General features: G+C 41.6%; 1 protein-coding gene across 3 annotated transcripts in view; it reads left to right on the forward strand.

Annotated features, from left to right (window-relative positions):
* Nucleotides 1–18,237, forward strand: part of RESF1 (retroelement silencing factor 1) — a 34,660-nt gene that overhangs the window by 9,503 nt on the left and 6,920 nt on the right. For all 3 annotated transcript variants that reach the window (XM_030804598.1, XM_030804597.1, XM_030804599.1), the window contains 2 exons: nt 822–989; nt 12,412–17,494. In XM_030804598.1, coding sequence (XP_030660458.1) covers nt 12,490–17,494 — 5,005 coding nt within the window. In that variant the 5' untranslated portion in view covers nt 822–989; nt 12,412–12,489. The remainder of the gene's footprint in view (nt 1–821; nt 990–12,411; nt 17,495–18,237) is intronic.

Raw genomic sequence — 18,237 nt, forward strand, 5'->3', positions numbered from 1 at the left:
CACGGTGGCATTCACCTGTAGTCCCAGCTGCTTGGGAAGCTGTGGTGAGAGAATTGCTTGAGCCCAGGAGGTGGAGTTGCAGTGATTGTGCCACTACACTCTAGCCTGGGTGGCATAGTGAGACCCTGTCTCAAAAAAAAAAAAAAAAACCAAATTCTTGCTGTGGCTCAGTTTATACTTCCATATTCTATTTCTTGCTGTTTTATCTGACCTACAGCAGACCTGGCCACCATGCCATATTCACAATATGAGGTTCATTTTCTGGTTTGTTTGGTTTTCTTTTGTTTTTGAGACAGAGTCTTGCTCTGTCGCACAGTCTTGAGTGCAGTGGCATGATTCCCGCTCACCACAGCCTCAACCTCCTGGGTTCATCCAATGCCTCAGTCCCCCAAGTAGCTGAGAATACAGGTGTGTGCTACCACAATGCTGCCCAGGCTAGTCTCGAACTTCTGAGCTCAAGTGATCTGCCTGCCTTGGCCTCCCAAAGTTCTGGGATTACAGGTGTGAGCCACTGTGCCCAGCCTAGGTCTATTTTCTTATAGTTGTTTCTATTCATGTGTATGTGTGCTTGTGCATGTGTGTTTAACATGGATAGTAATATGGTTATTTCCTATAGGTATAATTTTAGATTATTTTTTGCTTTATAATTTTCTGTAGTAAGCCCAATTTACAAATAAAGGAAGCTGCTGGGTTGACAACTTTTCAGTTATTTGCATTGTGTGGATATAGAATATTTTTAAAATTTCACAGATATTGTTAATCTTAGTGAGATCTTTAATATGAAAATCCACATCCATAATTATCTTTATGCTTTCTTGCAGCTGTTTACTTCTAATTATTTCCTGATTTACAAATTAATTTTTGCAATTCACAACTTCAAGAATACTTGGACTATTGGATTCAATCCATAGTAATCTACAAAAGAAGAGAAGCAGAATTACACCTAGAAGTCTACTAATGGACAGTTAGTCACCCACCTACATGTTGAGGTACTCTGGGCCTTTTTCTTTCACCCTCACTGGAAGGGAATGTGGGTGGGAATTTAAGACATCTACTCCCTTGTTGATTTTCCGCCTATTTGTTCTATTCATTATTGAAAGTAGGGAATTGAAGTCTTCCATTCTTATTGGTGAATTGTGGTTTTTGCTTCTTGTATTTTGATGCTCTCTTAGGTATTAATAACCTACAGATCACATTTGACAGTTTTAAATAAACAAGCTTCCAGATTAACTTGCTTTGGGGAGGTCTTGTGATACAAGGTGGTGACATCCTGTCCTTGAGTAAAGAATCTTATACATATTCCTCAAATTGATACGCTGATGAATACCTAACCTAACACTCAAAAGGGTGCTGCTATATTTGTAAATCAAGTTTTATTGATGTAAGTTTTTTTGCACATAGACATTTTAGCCTATATGTTGCAATCAGTAGCCAATGATTATAACCTCAACATTGTATCCTCCAACAAAAAACGACAATTTGAGTATTAGGAGTCCCCCTCCCTTCTCCTAAAAAAGCCTTCCAACTTGTAGTGGACTCCAGAACACTTCGAACTCTGTTGGTATGTCTTCCCAGACTGATCCTCACATTTGGCCTCCAATAAACCTTTATCAGATTATTTCTACCTCAAGAACCTTCGTTTTAGACAACAGTGCATATATGTTTGTAATTGTTACCTTGATGGGTTGATCCTTTTATCATTATAAAATGCATCTCTTTATCAGCATTTTTTGTCTTAGTCTGTTTTGTCTGATACTAGTATAGGCATTCCAGCTTTCTTTTTTTGAGACGGAGTTTCACTCTTGTTGCCCAGGCTGGAGTGCAGTGGCACAGTCTCAGCTCACTGCAGCCTCCGCCTCCCGGGTTCAAGTGATTCTCCTGCCTCAGCCTCCCAAGTAGCAGGGATTACAGGCGTGTACCACTATACCCGGCTAATTTTTTGTATTTAGTGGAGACAAGGTTTCACCAGGTTGGTCAGGCTGGTTTCGAATTCCTGATCTCAGGTAATCCACCCACCTCGGCCTCCCAAAGTTCTGGGATTATAGGCGTGAGCCACCGTGCCTGGCCTGCATTCCAGCTTTCTTGTAGCTATTTGTGTGATATTTTTTCATCATTTTACTTTCAGTCTGTGTTTTTGGATCTAAGGTATATCTCTTGGAAACAATAACATATAGTTGGATAGTTTTTAAAATCCAGACTGACGTTCTCTGTCTTTTGGATTGTGATACTATGACATATATCTCTGGTCTTTATCCCTGTTTCCAGGCATACACTCCTAAAATTCATGCAGTCTCCAAAGTGATAAATGTCTTTTTTGTATGCTAATGAGTTGACTTATGGCTGGCATCCCCTAGTTTCCGAGTGGAGGGCTGGTCCCCTGAAAGACCAAGGCCCGATTAAAGGGTTGGGACTTTTCAGCCCTACCCCTAATTCCTGGTACCAATGGTCTATCTCAGTCCATTTTCTGTTACTTATAGCAGAATATAGCAGAAACAGGGGCCTTTATGAAGAAAAGGAATTCATTTCTTACACCTTTGAAGGTGCGCCTAGTTCAGAGGGAGAGGGTGAGGTTAAGTTGATCACCAATAGCCAATGGTTTAATTAATCAGACCTGTGCAATAAAGCCTCCATAAAACCGGAAAGGATAGAGTTTGGAAGGCTTTTCAGATTGCTGAGCAGGTGGAGGTTCCTAGAGGGTGGCGCACCCAGGGAGGGCGTGGAAATGCTGTGCGCCTTCTCATGTGACCTTGCCTTCTACATCTCTTGATCTGAATCCTTGGTAATGTACTTTATAATAAACTGATAATGTGTTTCCCTGAGTTCTGTGAGCTGCTCTAACACGTCAAACCAAAGGAGCGGGTCATGGGAATCCCAGTTTACAGCTGGTCGGTCAGAAGCACAGGTGAAATAACCTGGGGCTTGGTGTTGGCATCAGAAGTGGGGGCAGTCTCGGCCAGGCGCAGTGGCTCACACCTGTAATCCCAGCACTTTGGGGAGGCCGAAGTGGGTGGATCACGAGGTCAGGAGATCGAGACCATCCTGGCTAACACGGTGAAACCCTGTCTCTACTAAAAATTCAAAAAATTAGCCAGGCATGGTGGTGGGCACCTGCAGTTCCAGCTACTGGGGAGGCTGAGGCAGGAGAATGGCGTGAACCTGGGAGGCAGAGCTCGCAGTGAGCCAAGATGGCACCATGGCACTCCAGCCTGGGCGACAGAGTGAGACTCCGTCTCAAAAAAAAAAAAAAAAAAAAAGTGGGGGCAGTCTTGCGGGACTGAGCCCTAAACTGATGAGATCTGACGCTATCTTCATATAGATAGTCTTGGAATTAAAATGAATTAGAGGACACCCACCTGGTGTGTACACTGCAGAACTGATTGCTTGTTATGTGGGGTGAGACACCCACACATCTGGTGTCAGAAGTGTGAGAAAGTTTATTCCTATATTCTCAGAATTGTTTATATAAAAATGTTATTTTTTATATAATTAAATTTACCTCTAATGTTTTACTTTTTGTTTTTATGTCTCATGTCTTTTTATTCCTTTCTTATTCCTTAGTGGGGTTTATTTTGCATAAATGAGTATTTTCTAATGTAGCATTTTAATTTCTTTTTGTTTTTTTCTGTTTTTAATTTCTTTAACGATATTTTCACTGTATTTTTTGTAACTTCATGGAAGCACAAATTCATTTTAAAAGTATTTTTTATATTAAAGTATCAGTGATGGAGGCTGGCAGAGATGTTGGGGCAAGAATTTATTTTCTCAGAGAAATGGTAGTGATGGACCATGGAACTTGTCTATGGTAATCTGTGTTAGAATATATTCTCAAAAGTTCTAAGAGTACATTATATTCACAAGTAGATTATGCCATCCTAGATAGAACAATGTAAGTTTGACCCATGTGAATCCACGTACACATGGATTTGACTTTTTTTTTTTAAGAGATGAGGTCACTCTCTGTTGCCCAGGCTGGAGTGCAGTGTACAGTCATAGCGCATTACAGCCTCAGACATCTGCACTCAAGCAGTCCTCCCATCTCTGCCTCCTGAGTATCTGGGACTGCATCCACACACGACCTTGTCTGGCTACACTTGGAGTTTCTTCTGCATCTGCCACTCTACTGCCACCCTAAGTCGTAATCCCTGTGTTGTTCAAGGGTCAATTGTATTTTCCTTTCACAGTCTATTTGTGTAGCTAGTAGGCAATCTTCCGAAAACTTCAACTTCAATTTAGGTCGTTCGGGAGTGCTTTTCGAGTTTTCAGTTTTCTTCTATGCCAGTAAAGGAGAGGGATGGAGAAACAAAAACCCCAAATTAACATAAAGATAGTTTCCCTTCCTTTTTTTTTTTGAGACGGAGTCTCGCTGTGTCGCCCAGGCTGGAGTGCAGTGGCGCAATCTCGGCTCACTGCAAGCTCCGCCTCCCGGGTTCACGCCATTCTCCTGCCTCAGCCTCTCCGAGTAGCTGGGACTACAGGCGCCCGCCACCACGCCCAGCTAATTTTTTTGTATTTTTAGTAGAGATGGGGTTTCACCGTGGTCTCGATCTCCTGACCTCGTGATCCACCCGCCTCGGCCTCCCAAAGTGCTGGGGTTACAAGCGTGAGCCACCACGCCCGGCCAGTTTCCCTTCACACCCATATGCTCTGTATTAGTTTGCTAGGGCTGTGTTTGAGATAGGAAAACTGAAACTTCACACAACTGACCGCTTCACCTCTGGTCACCAAAATGTATTTGGATTTCTTCCCATCCGCAAACTGTTTTCCAGCTGACAACAACTGGGTATCCTACAATTCAGTTACATGTTGGCATCATCTACCTGGAGAAAGCATCAGATCCCACAGGTTGAGGACTCAGTCCCACGAGACTGCCCCTGACTTTGCCAGTCCTGGGTCCTGGGTTGCGACCTGTACTTTTGACCAACCTGTTATAAAGGGGATTGTCAAGACGCCCTCCGTGGATTTGATTAATTTGCTAGAGCTCACAGAACTCAGGGAAACAGTTTACTTATTATAAAGGCTATTAGATGAAGAGCCAGGTGGAAGAGATGCTTGGGGGAATGCATATGTGAGTGCTTCCATGCCCTCTCCAGGTGCCCCACCCTACGATCACCTCTATGCTACCAGACACTCCTGTTACTCAGGAGATTACAAAGGTCTCAGGAGCTCTGTGTCAGGAACTGGGTTCAAAGACCACGTATTGGTGCAAAAGATTGTATACCCCAATCTACAAGAGTTTTAGGTGCCCCGTGTCCGGAATCATGGGCAGAGACCAAGTATGTATTTCTTGTCATGGGCTACTATGACAGTAATGCCACAGACTGGGTGGAGAAATTTATTTTTCCCAGTTCTGGAGGCTAGAGGTCCAGGGTCAATATATTTGATTTCTGTTCTCTTGAAGCTTCTCTGTCAGTGGCTTGCAGGTGACTGTCTTCTTGCTGTGTCCTAACGTGGTCCTTCCTCTGTGGGCCAACATCGCTGGTGTCCCTCTTCCTATGGGGGATACTGGTCGGATTAGAGCCCCACTCTAATGACCTCACTTTACTAATTACCTCCTTAAAGGCCCTATCTCCAAATACACTGAGGCTCAGGGCTTTCATTTATGAATTTTGGGGAGGGTACAATTCAGTTCATGAGACTCCTCCAAGTTGACGTAAAAGCCAGGGGACAGTGAGGGGGACAGGGGCAGTTATGAAGCATCATTAATTCTCCTTAGAAGTGCTGCTTTTCTTCTGTCAGTGAACACTGTGACCCGTTGTGCTTCCGACCTTGTGGACTAGTCAAAGTAGTGAGGAACAGAGTCCTAACGCATGAGAGTGGTAACATGAGTGTCACCATATGGTGGCTGCCTTTTTTTTTTTTTTTTTTTAAACGGATAGACTTTATTTTCTAGAGGAGTTTTAGGTTTAAAGAAAATTGAGGTCAGGCACGGTGGTTCACGCCTGTAATCCCAGCACTTTCCAAGGCAGGCAGATCATGAGGTCTGGAGTTTGAGACCATCTTGGCCAACATGGTGAAACCCCATCTCTAGCAAAAATATAAAAAATGAGTTGGGCATGTGGCACACGCCTGTAGTCCCAGCTACTCAGGAGGCTGAGGCAGGAGAATCGCTTGAACCCGGGAGGTGGAGGTTGCAGTGAGCCCAGATCGTGCCACTGCACTAAAGCCTGGGCGACAGAGTGAGACTCCATCTAAAAAAGAAAAAGAGAATTGAGCTTATAGTACAGAGCATTCCCATATAAGAGCTTTATAGGAACCTCCCATCTCCAAAACTCTAAGGTTCCACTATTAGCAACTTGGATTAGTGATACTGATATGTTATTTTAAAGTCCATCACTAACATTAGAGTTTACTCTGTATCCGATGGGTCTTATGGGTTTTGATAAATGCTTAATAGTATGCATCTACTATTATAAGAGAGCTTTAAAAAATAACTTTATGAAATCAAAACATACCTCAGAAAGGGTACAAATGGTAAGTGTATAGCGCAATGGATTATGTAGGGAACACACTGTGTGTGTAAGCACCACCCTGGTCAAAAGCGGTCTTCATGCTACTTACTAACAATTGATACTCCATCACACTTTGTAAAAAGTACCACTACAGTCCCTAGATGGTTGGTTTTGTCTGTGTTTCAATCTTTATATAAATGGAATCATGGATTATTCTTTAATCTCTGGCCTTTTTCACTCAGTCGTGTTTGTTAGATTCATGTTGCATATAGCTGAGTTTATTAATTTTTGTCACTATATTGTTCCATTAATATGAATACATTTCTATTTTGTTTGTTGCCAGTTTTTGCTTACTGCACCGAATGCTGCTGGCAGTGTTAGAATTATGCATTTCTGTTTGGTACATACCTAGGAATGAAACTTCTAGGTCTGAGGGCTTGCATTTATTAACCCTTGGTAGATGATGCCATACGTCTTTCCAAAGGGTTGGTCAATTTAAGGATCATGATATACTCCTGTCACCATTGTAGGAGAGTTCCATTTGTTCCATTTTCTTGCCAACATTTGGTATTGAGAGTTGAGAAAATTCTAGCCATTGCGAGAGTATAGTATTACCACCTTATGGTTTTCATTTACATTTCTGATATTAATAATAGATTTAGCACTTAACCAAAAATTTTGCCATTTAAATATAGTTGACCCTTGAATAACATAGGAATTAGGATAACTGACTTTTGTGCAGTTAAAAAAATCCACAGTTAACTTTTGACTCCGCCAAAACTTGATCACTAAGAGCCTACTGTTCAGTGGAAGCCTTACAAATAACATAAACAGTTGATAAACACGCATTTTGTATGTTACATATATTATATGCTGTATTCTTGGAATAAGCTTGAGAAAAGGAAATTTTATTAAGAAAATCATAAGGGATCGGGTGTGGTGGCTCACGCCTGTAATCCCAGCACTTTAGGAGGCCAAGGCAGGCGGATCACAAGGTCAGGAGTTCAAGACCAGCCTGGCCAACATGGTGAAACCCCGTCTCTACTAAAAATACAAAAATTAGCCTGGCATGGTGGCAGGACTCTGTAATCCCAGCTACTCAGGAGGCTGAGGCAGGAGAATCGCTTGAACCCAGGAGACAGAGGTTGCAGTGAGCCGAGATTGCACCACTGCACTCCAGCCTGGGTGACAGAGCGAGACTCCATCGCAAAACAAACAAACAAACAAAAAACAAAGAAAATCATAAGGAAGAGAATATATTTACTATTCATTAAGTGGAAATGTATCATCATAAAGGTCTTTATCCTCATCACATTTATCTTGACTAGGTGGAGGAGGAGGAAGAGAAGGGGTTGGTCTTGCTGTCTCCAGGGTAGCATAAACAAAAGAAAATCCACGTATAAGTGGACCCACGCACTTCAAAGCCACGTTCAAGGATCAACTGCAGTGTGTCTCATATAGTGTTTAGTTAAGTTTCATGCTTATTTTTTATTGAGTTGTCTACATTTTTCTTTTTATGTAATTCCCTATATAGGCTGGATATGAGCTCTTTGCTATGTATTGCAAATGTAATCTTCTAGATAGTGACTTGACTTTTTCACTTCCTTAATGTTGTTTTTTGATAAACTGGTGATTAATTTTGATGCAGTCCATTTTATGGACCTTTTTTCTTATTGTTCGTTGTGCCCTGTTATAGAAACCTTCCCCTATCCCGAGGGCGTAAAGATATTCTCATGTTTTTTTGAGATGGAGTTTCGCTTTTGTTGCCCAGGCTTGAGTGCGGTGGCACAAAGTCGGCTCACTGCAACCTCAGCCTCATGAGTAGCTGGGGTTACAGGTGTGTGCCACCACATTCAGCTAATTTTTGCATTTTTAGTAGAGATGGGGGCTTCACCATGTTGGTCAGGTTGGTCTCAAACTTCTGACCTCAGGTGATCTGCCCGCCTCCGCCTCCCAAAGTGCTGGGATTTACAGGCGTGAGCCACCATGCCTGGCCTGTTTCTGGAATCTTTAAAATGATAATCTACCTGGGATTGATTTGTTTGTATATGTCTTGGTATGTAATTGGATAAGGCTTTTCATTCGTGGCATGTAGATAACCAGCTGACCTAGCTTCAGGTATTGAAAAGAACTTTTTCGGCCAGGCGCGGTGGCTCACGCCTGTAATCCCAGCACTTTGGGAGGCCGAGGCGGGCGGATCACGAGGTCAGGAGTTCAAGACCAGCCTGGCCAACATGGTGAAACCCCATCTCTACTAAAAATACAAAAAATCAGCCGGGCGTGGTGGCGGGCGCCTGTAGCCCCAGCTACTCGGGAGGCTGAGGCAGGAGAGTGGCGTGAACCCGGCAGGCGGAGCTTGCAGTGAGCCGAGATCGCACCACTGCGCTCCAGCCTGGGCGACAGAGCGAGACTCCGTCTCAAAAAAAAAAAAAAAAAAAAAAAAAGAAAAGAACTTTTTCATAACTTTGTCATAAAACAAGTGTCTGTATATAAAAGTGTATGTATGTCTTCGTTATTCACACTTGTTTTGCATTTCCATGGAAAGTTTATAATCAAGCTTGTTACACCAAAAAATCCACTGGGATTTTTACTGGGATTGTATTGACTCTTAATTACTTTTTCTTTCTAATTCTTTTTTTTTTTTTTTTTTTTTTTTTTGACAAGATCTCATTCTGCTGCCCAGGCTGGAGTGCAAATGGTGCAATCTCAGCTCACTGCAACCTCCACCTCCCGGGGTCAAGTAATCCTCCCACCTCAGCCTTCCAAGTAGCTGGGACAACAGGTGTGCACACCTGGTTATTTTTTTTTTTTTTTTTTTTTTTTTTTTTTTTTTTTGTATTTTTGGCAGAGACGGGGTTTCACCATGTTGTTCAGGCTGGTCTTGAACTCCTGACCTCAAGCAGTCGCCCACTCAGCCTCCCAAAGTGCTGGGATTACAGGCAAGAGCCACTGCACTTGACCTGAATTTTGAGATCATTGGCATCTTTAATGCTGTCTTCAAATATTTAAACATGGCATATCTTTACACTCAGCTGTTTGTTAGAGATGTGACACATCCTTCATTTTCTAAGTATTTTTTAAATGGTATTTTAAAAACTGCTGATAATATTCTTGCATATTGACCTTATTTTGGGGCATTGTAATAAACAGTAAAACAGAAAGATCTCTACCTAGTTTTGGATTTTCTGCATAACATCTGATACTCAGTTTTGTGTTTTCCTCTCTGCTTATACTCCTGATACTTTTTTCTTTATACCAGCTAGGATCTCCAGTAAAATGATGAATAGGAGTGATAGTGGCATCTTCTATGTTACTATTTAATTGTTTCAGCTACCATTTATCAAAAGATGTTTCCATCTTTATAGTAGGTATTTGGTTTTTTTGTTTTGTTTTTGTTTTTGTTTTTTTTTTTTTGAGACAGGCTCTTGCTCTGTGGCCAGGCTGGAGTGAGTGTAGTGGCGCAATCACAGCTCACTGCAACGTCCACCTCCCGATTCTCCTGCCTCAGCCTCCCAAGTAACTGGGACTACAGGTGCCTGCCACCACACCCAGCTAATTTTTTTTTTTTGTATATTTAGTAGAGGCAGGGTTTCACTGTGTTGGCCAAGATGGTCTCCATCTCCTGACCTTGTGATTCCCCCGGCCTCAGCCTCCCAAAGTGCTGGGATTACAGGATTACAGGTGTGAGCCACTACACCTGGGAGTATTTGATTTTGTCAGAAATTCTTACCTTAGATTTTTGAAATGATCTCATGTTTTTTTTTTTTTTTTTTTTTTTTTTTGAAACGGAGTCTAGCTCTGTCACCCAGGCTGGAGTGCAGTGGCGCCGTCTTGGCCACTCTGCCTCCCGGGTTCACACCATTCTCCTGTCTCAGCCTCCCGAGTAGCTGGGACTACAGGCGCCTGCCACCACACCCAGCTAATTTTTTGTATTTTTAGTAGAGACAGGGTTTCATTGTGTTAGCCAGGATGGTCTTGATCTCCTGACCTCATGATCCGCCATCCTCGGCCTCCCAAAGTGCTGGGATTACAGGTGTGAGCCACCGCACCTGGCCCCACAGTACTTCTGACACCAGATGTGTGGGAATTTTTTCCCAACTGACCAATTCTCTCGACATACCAACTGGGTGGCTTGTGATTCGATTCAATTCCGACACTGTCTACCTGACGTTACCATCAGAACCCAACGAGTTAAAGGGCTCTGTCCTACAAGACTGCCCTCACTTGAAGCCAGTCACAAGTCCAAGCTTGTACTTCTGACCAACTGGCAATAAAGCAAACAAGGTATGCTTTCTCTGAGGTCACTAACTTCCCAGCACTTCAGTGTGTTCTGTTCACCAGCCCAGAAGCTCGGCTCATCCCATCTCAATGTTCAAGAGTTTTGTTTTTTTTTTAAAAAAAACAGTCTTACTCTGTCACCCAGGCTGGAGTGGAGTGGTGCCACCATGGCTCACTGCAGCCTCAACCCCCAGGCTCAGATGATCCTCCCCACACTGCCTTCTGTTTTCCGAGTAGGTGGCTGGGATTACGGGCATGCACTACCATGACCGGCTAATTTTTTTTTTTTTTTTTTAATTTTCAGCAGAGACAGGGTTTCACTATGTTTCCCAGGCTGGTCTTGAACTCCTGGGCTCAAGAGATCCTCCTGCCTCAGCCTCGTGGACTGCTGGGTTACAGGCATGAGCCACCGCACCCAGCCAAGAGTTTTTATAGAGTCCAATCTCCAGCTCCCCCCACCACTTTATGGAGGTCAGTGGCTAGAACTAAAAGTTCCAACCCTCTAATGCTTGGTTTTCTTGGTGACCACCAGCTTTATCCTGACGGTATCTAGGGGCCCCCACTTTAAGTCACCTCAGTAGCACAGACTCAGGTATGTGCAAACAGTTCATTATGAATAACAAAAGTTATTTATGAATTAGTGTTTGCTTATGCCAGAAATTTTCTTTTCTTTTTTTTTGAAAGAGTCTTCACTCTGTCACCCAGACTAGAGTGCAGTGGTACGATCTCGGCTTACCGTATTCTCCACCTCCCAGGTTCAAGTGATTCTTGTGCATCAGCCTCCTGAGAGCTGGGATTACAGGTGTGCACCATCACACCCAGCTATTTTTTGTATTTTTAGTAAAGATGGGGTTTGGCATGTTTGCCAGGCTGGTCTCAAACTCTTGGCCTCAGGTGATCCACCTGCCTCTGCCTCCCAAAGTGCTAGGATTACAGGCATGAGCCACCGCACCCGGCCTTACGCCAGAAATTTACTGAGTTCATTAAGGTAACCTTGAATAGCCCTGGGGAGTTTAGACTTTGCGAATGAACAATGAGAATGTTTTTAACCATATGTTTGAACTTTTTTTTTTTTTTTTTTGAGACGGAGTTTCGCTCTTTCACCCAGGCTGGAGTGCAGTGGCGCGATCTCGGCTCACTGCCTCAGCCTCCTGCGTAGCTGGGACTACAGGCGCCTGCCACCTCGCCCGGCTAATTTTTTGTATCTTTAGTAGAGACGGGGTTTCACCGTGTTAGCCAGGATGGTCTCGATCTCCTGACCTCGTGATCCGCCCGCCTCGGCCTTCCAAAGTGCTGGGATTACAGGCGTGAGCCACCGCACCCGGCCTTAACGTTTTTTTTTTTTTCTCATTGTCATGTTAGCTTTTTAAAAAAACTGCAGTTAGCATGGATTACTTAGAAGAGAGTCTGTTAAAAATAAGTAAAAACAGAAGGTGATTGGCATTTAAGTGTAACAAAAAGCTAGTTGTCATTGTGTGGAATGAATTTCTGTTAAACACTTTAGAAATTTCACTGACACTTGACTTATTTATTGTTGTATCCTCTATTGCTCCTCTTCTTCCCAAATTAAAGGTGAGGCTGCTCTGAAGATTTAGTAATTAGGATGGACAGTCAGCTACTAATTTTCTTAGATATTCTATTTAGGCAAAACAGCATTTTAATAAAATATCTTTATTTCTTACAGATTCCAGACATTCAGACAACTGACTTGTAACTGACTTATAACTGACTTGTAATACACTGCTACTATATCAAACCGACAATGAATTGGAATGAAAAACCAAAGAGTGCTACATTACCACCACTGTATCCTAAAAGCCAGCCACCCTTTTTGCATCAGTCTTTAATAAACCAAATTACCACAACATCTCAGAGTTCTTTCAGCTATCCTGGAAGTAACCAAGAAGCATGCATGTATCCCGGTAATTCAAATCCAATTTCACAGCCACTGCTGAATATCCAAAATTATCCTCAACAAATCTCTGTTTCTGATATGCATAATGGGACAGTTGTGGCCTCACACACTTCAGTAGAAAGAATAACATATGCAAATGTTAATGGACCCAAACAACTAACTCACAATTTGCAAATGTCTTCAGGAGTTACACAAAATGTATGGTTGAATTCACCAGTGAGGAATCCTGTGCATTCTCATATAGGGGCAACTGTATCTCATCCAACTGATTTTGGAACTAATGTACCCCATATGCCGGCACTACAGAGTCAACTGGTAACATCAGATACCTATTCTATGCAAATGCAGATGATCCCTTCTAATTCTACACGACTTCCTGTAGCTTACCAAGGAAATCAGGGACTTAACCAGTCTTTTTCAGAGCAACAGGCTGATTGGACACAACACTGTGTATCTAAGGGACTGACTTATCCAGATTACAAACCACCTCCAAAGCTATACCGTTACTCACCACAAAGCTTTTTACCAGATTCTACCATTCAAAAACAAAACTTCACACCACGTACATCATTACAAGTTAAAAATAGTCAGCTTCCAAATTATGTACTAACTTTACCGTCAAAGCAGACTGCAGCTGTACCATCACAGCAGTATGCCACGCAAACTGACAAAAGACCTCCTCCTTCTTACAACTGTAGATATGGAAGCCAGCCTTTGCAAAGTACTCAGCATGTTACTAAACACCTGTCTATGGAAGTTCCTCAGAGTCGAGAAATGCTGTCATCTGAAATAAGGACCAGCTTTCAACAGCAATGGCAAAACCCTAATGAAAATGTCAGCACAATTGGAAATTTCACTAACTTGAAAGTAAATAACAGCAGCAAACAGCCTTTTAGTGGTCCCATTAGATCTTCTGTGGATGGTGTTCAGACTCTTGCTCAAACTAATGAAGAGAAAATAATGGATTCTTGTAATCCAACTTCAAATCAAGTACTGGACACAAGTGTCACAAAAGAAAAGCTAATAAGGGATATTAAAACGTTAGTAGAAATAAAACAGAAGTTTTCAGAACTTGCAAGGAAAATTAAAATCAATAAAGATCTTCTGATGGCAGCAGGTTGTATTAAAATGACTAATACTTCTTATAGTGAACCAGCTCAGAATTCTAAATTTTCTCCAAAACAAACTGCCAAAATCCAGTCTGGACCCCAGATAACTCCAGTAACGCCCGAGAATGCAGAGAGACAACCACCAACAGTAGTGGAATCTGCAGAAACAAATAAGACTCAGTGTATGTTGAATTCTGACATTCAGGAAGTCAATTGCAGAAGGTTTAACCAAGTTGATTCTGTTTTACCAAATCCTGTCTATTCTGAAAAGCGGCCAATGCCAGACCCGTCTCATGATGTGAAAGTTCTCACTTCAAAGACATCAGCTGTTGAGATGACCCAGGCAGTATTGAATACTCAGCTTTCATCAGAAAATGTTACCAAAGTTGAGCAAAATTCACCAGCAGTTTGTGAAACAGTTTCTGTTCCCAAGTCCATGTCCACTGAGGAATATAAATCAAAAATTCAAAATGAAAATATGCTGCTTCTTGCTTTGCTTTCACAGGCACGTAAGACTCAGAAGACAGTATTAAAAGATGCTAATCAAACTATTCAGGATTCTAAACCAGACAGTTGTGAAATGAATCCAAATACCCAAATGACTGGTAACCAACTGAATTTGAAGAACATGGAAACTCCAAGTACTTCTAATGTAAGTGGCAAGGTTTTGGACAACTCCTTTTGCAGTGGACAGGAATCCTCAACAAAAGGAATGCCTGCTAAAAGTGACAGTAGCTGTTCCATGGAAGTGCTAGCAACCTGTCTTTCCCTGTGGAAAAAGCAACCTTCAGAAACTGCAAAAGAACAGGAGTGTGATAAACTCAGAACAAACACAACAGCAGTTGGAATTTCAAAGCCTGCTAACATCCACGTTAAGAGTCCTTGTTCAGTTGTGGGAAATTCAAATTCTCAGAATAAAATAAGTAATCCCTCACAGCAGACAGCTTTGTCGATGGTAATGCACAATTATGAGTCTTCAGGTATGAGTATAACAAAGGGAACAGAACTTCAGATTGCTGTAGTGTCACCGTTAGTTCTGTCAGAGGTCAAAACATTGTCTTTTAAAGGAATAACACCTGCAGCGTTACCTGAAATAGTGTATCCCGTTATTAAAGAAGGCAGTGTTTGTAGTTTACAAAATCAATTGCCAGAAAATGCAAAGGCAACTGCTGCTTTCAAAGTTGATGTTAATGGGCCAGTAGCAAGTACAGCAACATCAACCAAGATTTTTCCACTAACTCAGAAGGAAAAGCAGAATGAGTCAACTAATGGTACTTCAGAAGTCACACCTAATGTCAATCAAGGAAAGCATAACACATTAGAGTCAGCTATCCATTCTATGAGTGATCAGCAAACCTTACAGGAACCAAGGAATAGTACTGTTGTGAGTAGTGATATATTACAGATTGGCAATATTTGTTCTCTGGTTGAAGGTGATACCTCTTACAATTCTCAAATAGCAAAGATATTCAGCTCTCTTCCTTTGAAAATGGTTGAGCCACAGAAACCTTCTCTACCCAATCAGCAAGGGATTGGCAGCAGAGAACCAGAAAAACAATTAGATAATACCACTGAAAATAAAGACTTTGGTTTTCAAAAAGATAAACCTGTACAGTGCACAGATGTTTCACATAAAATATGTGATCAGTCAAAGTCAGAGCCACCCTCAGAGTCCTCTTTGAACAATCTTGAAACAAACAGAGTTATTCTAGAGAAAAGTAGCATGGAGCATGCCACTGAAAAAAGCACAGCTAACGATACATGCTCGTCGGCTGCTATTCAGGAGGACATTTACCCTCAGGAAATAGATGCATCCAGCAACTATACTCCCCAAGATCCTGCAAGAAATGAAGTCCACAGTGATAAGGCACCTGTCTTATACCTACATGACCAGCTGTCAGAACTTTTAAAAGAGTTTCCTTATGGCATTGAGGCCATGAATACACGTGAAGGTTCTGTGGGCCAGCAAACTACATACCATACCTCAGAAGATCAAACTGCTGATAAAACCAGTTCTGACTCCAAAGACCCAGCAGATCAAATACAAATCACAATATTAAGCTCAGAGCAAATGAAAGAAATATTTCCTGAACAGGATGATCAACCCCATGTAGTAGACAAGTTGGCAGAACCTCAGAAAGAAGAGCCCATCACAGAAGTAGTTAGCCAGTGTGACCTGCAGACACCTGCAGGAGGAGAAAGTCGTGATTCTGTGATACTGGACTCTGAGAAAGACGATATCCACTGCTGTGCATTGGGCTGGCTCTCCATGGTTTACGAAGGAGTACCCCAGTGTCAGTGTAATTCCATCAAGAACTCAAATTCAGAGGAAGAGAAACAAAAAGAGCAGTGTTCTTTGGAGACCAACAGTTGTAAACAAGGAGAGAGAACCTCTGATAGAGATGTCACTATTATTCAGTTTAAGAGCCTTCTAAATAATCCAAAGACTCCTCCAACTCCTCCAGATGGGAGAAGTCATTTTCCTGAATTACAAGACGACAACAGAAAAGATACATCCAAAACAAAACATAAAAGCTTACCAAGGACAGAACAAGAATTAACTGCTGGTCAGCTTTCATCCAAATGTGATAAACTAAATCCCTTGCAAAATCACAAAAGAAAAAAACTGAGGTTTCACGAGGTAACCTTTCACTCCAGTAATAAAATGACGGCATCTTACGAACAAGCTTCTCAGGAAACCCGACAGAAGAAACATATAACACACAACTCACGTCCACTAAAAGCAAAAACAGCTTTTTTGCCAAATAAAGACTCGTATAAGAAGCATAGTTCTTTGGGACAGTCATTATCACCAGAAAAGATAAAATTGAAACTCAAATCAGTTAGCTTCAAACAAAAACGAAAGTTAGACCAAGGGAATGGATTAGATATGGAAGTAAAGAAGAAGAAACATGATAAACAAGAACAGAAAGGAAGTGTGGGAGCTACATTCAAATTAGGTGACTCTTTGTCAAACCCAAATGAAAGAGACGTTGTTAAAGAAAAGATGGTATCAAATACTAAGTCTGTAGACACGAAAGCGAGTTCATCTAAATTTAGTAGAATTCTAACTCCTAAGGAGTATTTACAAAGGCAGAAGCATAAAGAAGCTCTGAGTAATAAAGCATCGAAGAAAATCTGTGTGAAAAACGTGCCATGTGATTCTGAACATACGAGACCAAGTAAACTTGCCGTGCAGGTCGGAAGTTGTGGGAAATCAAATGAGAAGCACAGCAGTGGCGTGCAGACCTCTAAAGAATCATTAAATGGCTTGACAAGCCATGGTAAAAACCTCAAAATCCACCATTCTCAGGAGTCTAAAACATACAACGTTCTAAGGAATGTTAAAGAAAAAGTTGGTGGGAAGCAGCCTGACAAAATATGGATTGATAAGACTAAATTAGACAAGAAATTAACCAATATAAGCAACGAAGCTGAATTCAGCCAAATGCCTCCCCAAGTAAAGGATCAAAAGAAATTATATCTGAATAGAGTTGCGTTTAAATGCACTGAACGTGAAAGCATTTGTCTCACCAAATTAGAAAATTCACCCAGGAAGCTTCATAAAGATACGAGACAGGAAAATAAACATAAGACCTTTTTACCCGTGAAAGGTAACACAGAAAAATCAAACATGCTGGAGTTTAAATTATGTCCAGATATCTTACTAAAGAACACAAACTCTGTGGAAGAACGGAAGGATGTAAAGCCTCCTCCCAGGAAGGAGCAAGCCCCTGTGCAAGGTCCAGTATGATTTTCTTGGTGGTGTCTACAACATGGTGAAGAGTCGTAGGTCAATATTTGGGCTAGCACCTCTCATGCTGTCTGGGCTGCTGGGAAAGACTTGAATGTGTCATGCCACTACCTAGTATTTGTTTTGCCTGGTAAACCAATGTTTCATTGGGCAATATTTGTTTTGTGTTTATTGCCGCCTTGTTGTAAATTGTAGAAAATTGGTAGTCATGACGAGCTATATAAAACTTGCCAGATAGAAATACTTCAGTTAGTACCAAGAAGGCTGTACTGTGAAAAACATTCCACATTCCTTGTGGGAATGTCAGAAAAGTGTCAAGTGGCTGGTAATGTAGAGTCTTGGTTTTGTTAATTCTCCTTTGGACTTGTAATTTGAAAGCCCTGTGAACTTGAAATTTTGTTCTGAATGTTAGAGGATAAGTAATGATTAATACTGAAGTCTTTGTTCATATGGAAATGGGTCAACTAATTGTCCTCTTTGAAACAGTTGATGACTGTTATCACTATAGATAAAATGGTAACATCTAGCCTACTCATAAGATAGAAGAACCATGAAAGCAGTATTGTCCAGTGTTAATAATTTAAAATTTTTAAAGCCAAGCTGGCAGCTATGAATATTAGGTAGCTTAATGGTAGACTTCTCAATGTAGTGCAGGAAGGAAGGAGAAAATTGATAACTAGTTATTTGTGGTACTAAGGGAATATTTAGAAGTAGTGGATATTATATGTAAAG

This window comes from Nomascus leucogenys, chromosome 23 (genome assembly GCF_006542625.1).
Source record: "Nomascus leucogenys isolate Asia chromosome 23, Asia_NLE_v1, whole genome shotgun sequence".
NCBI classification, from domain to species: domain Eukaryota; kingdom Metazoa; phylum Chordata; class Mammalia; order Primates; family Hylobatidae; genus Nomascus; species Nomascus leucogenys.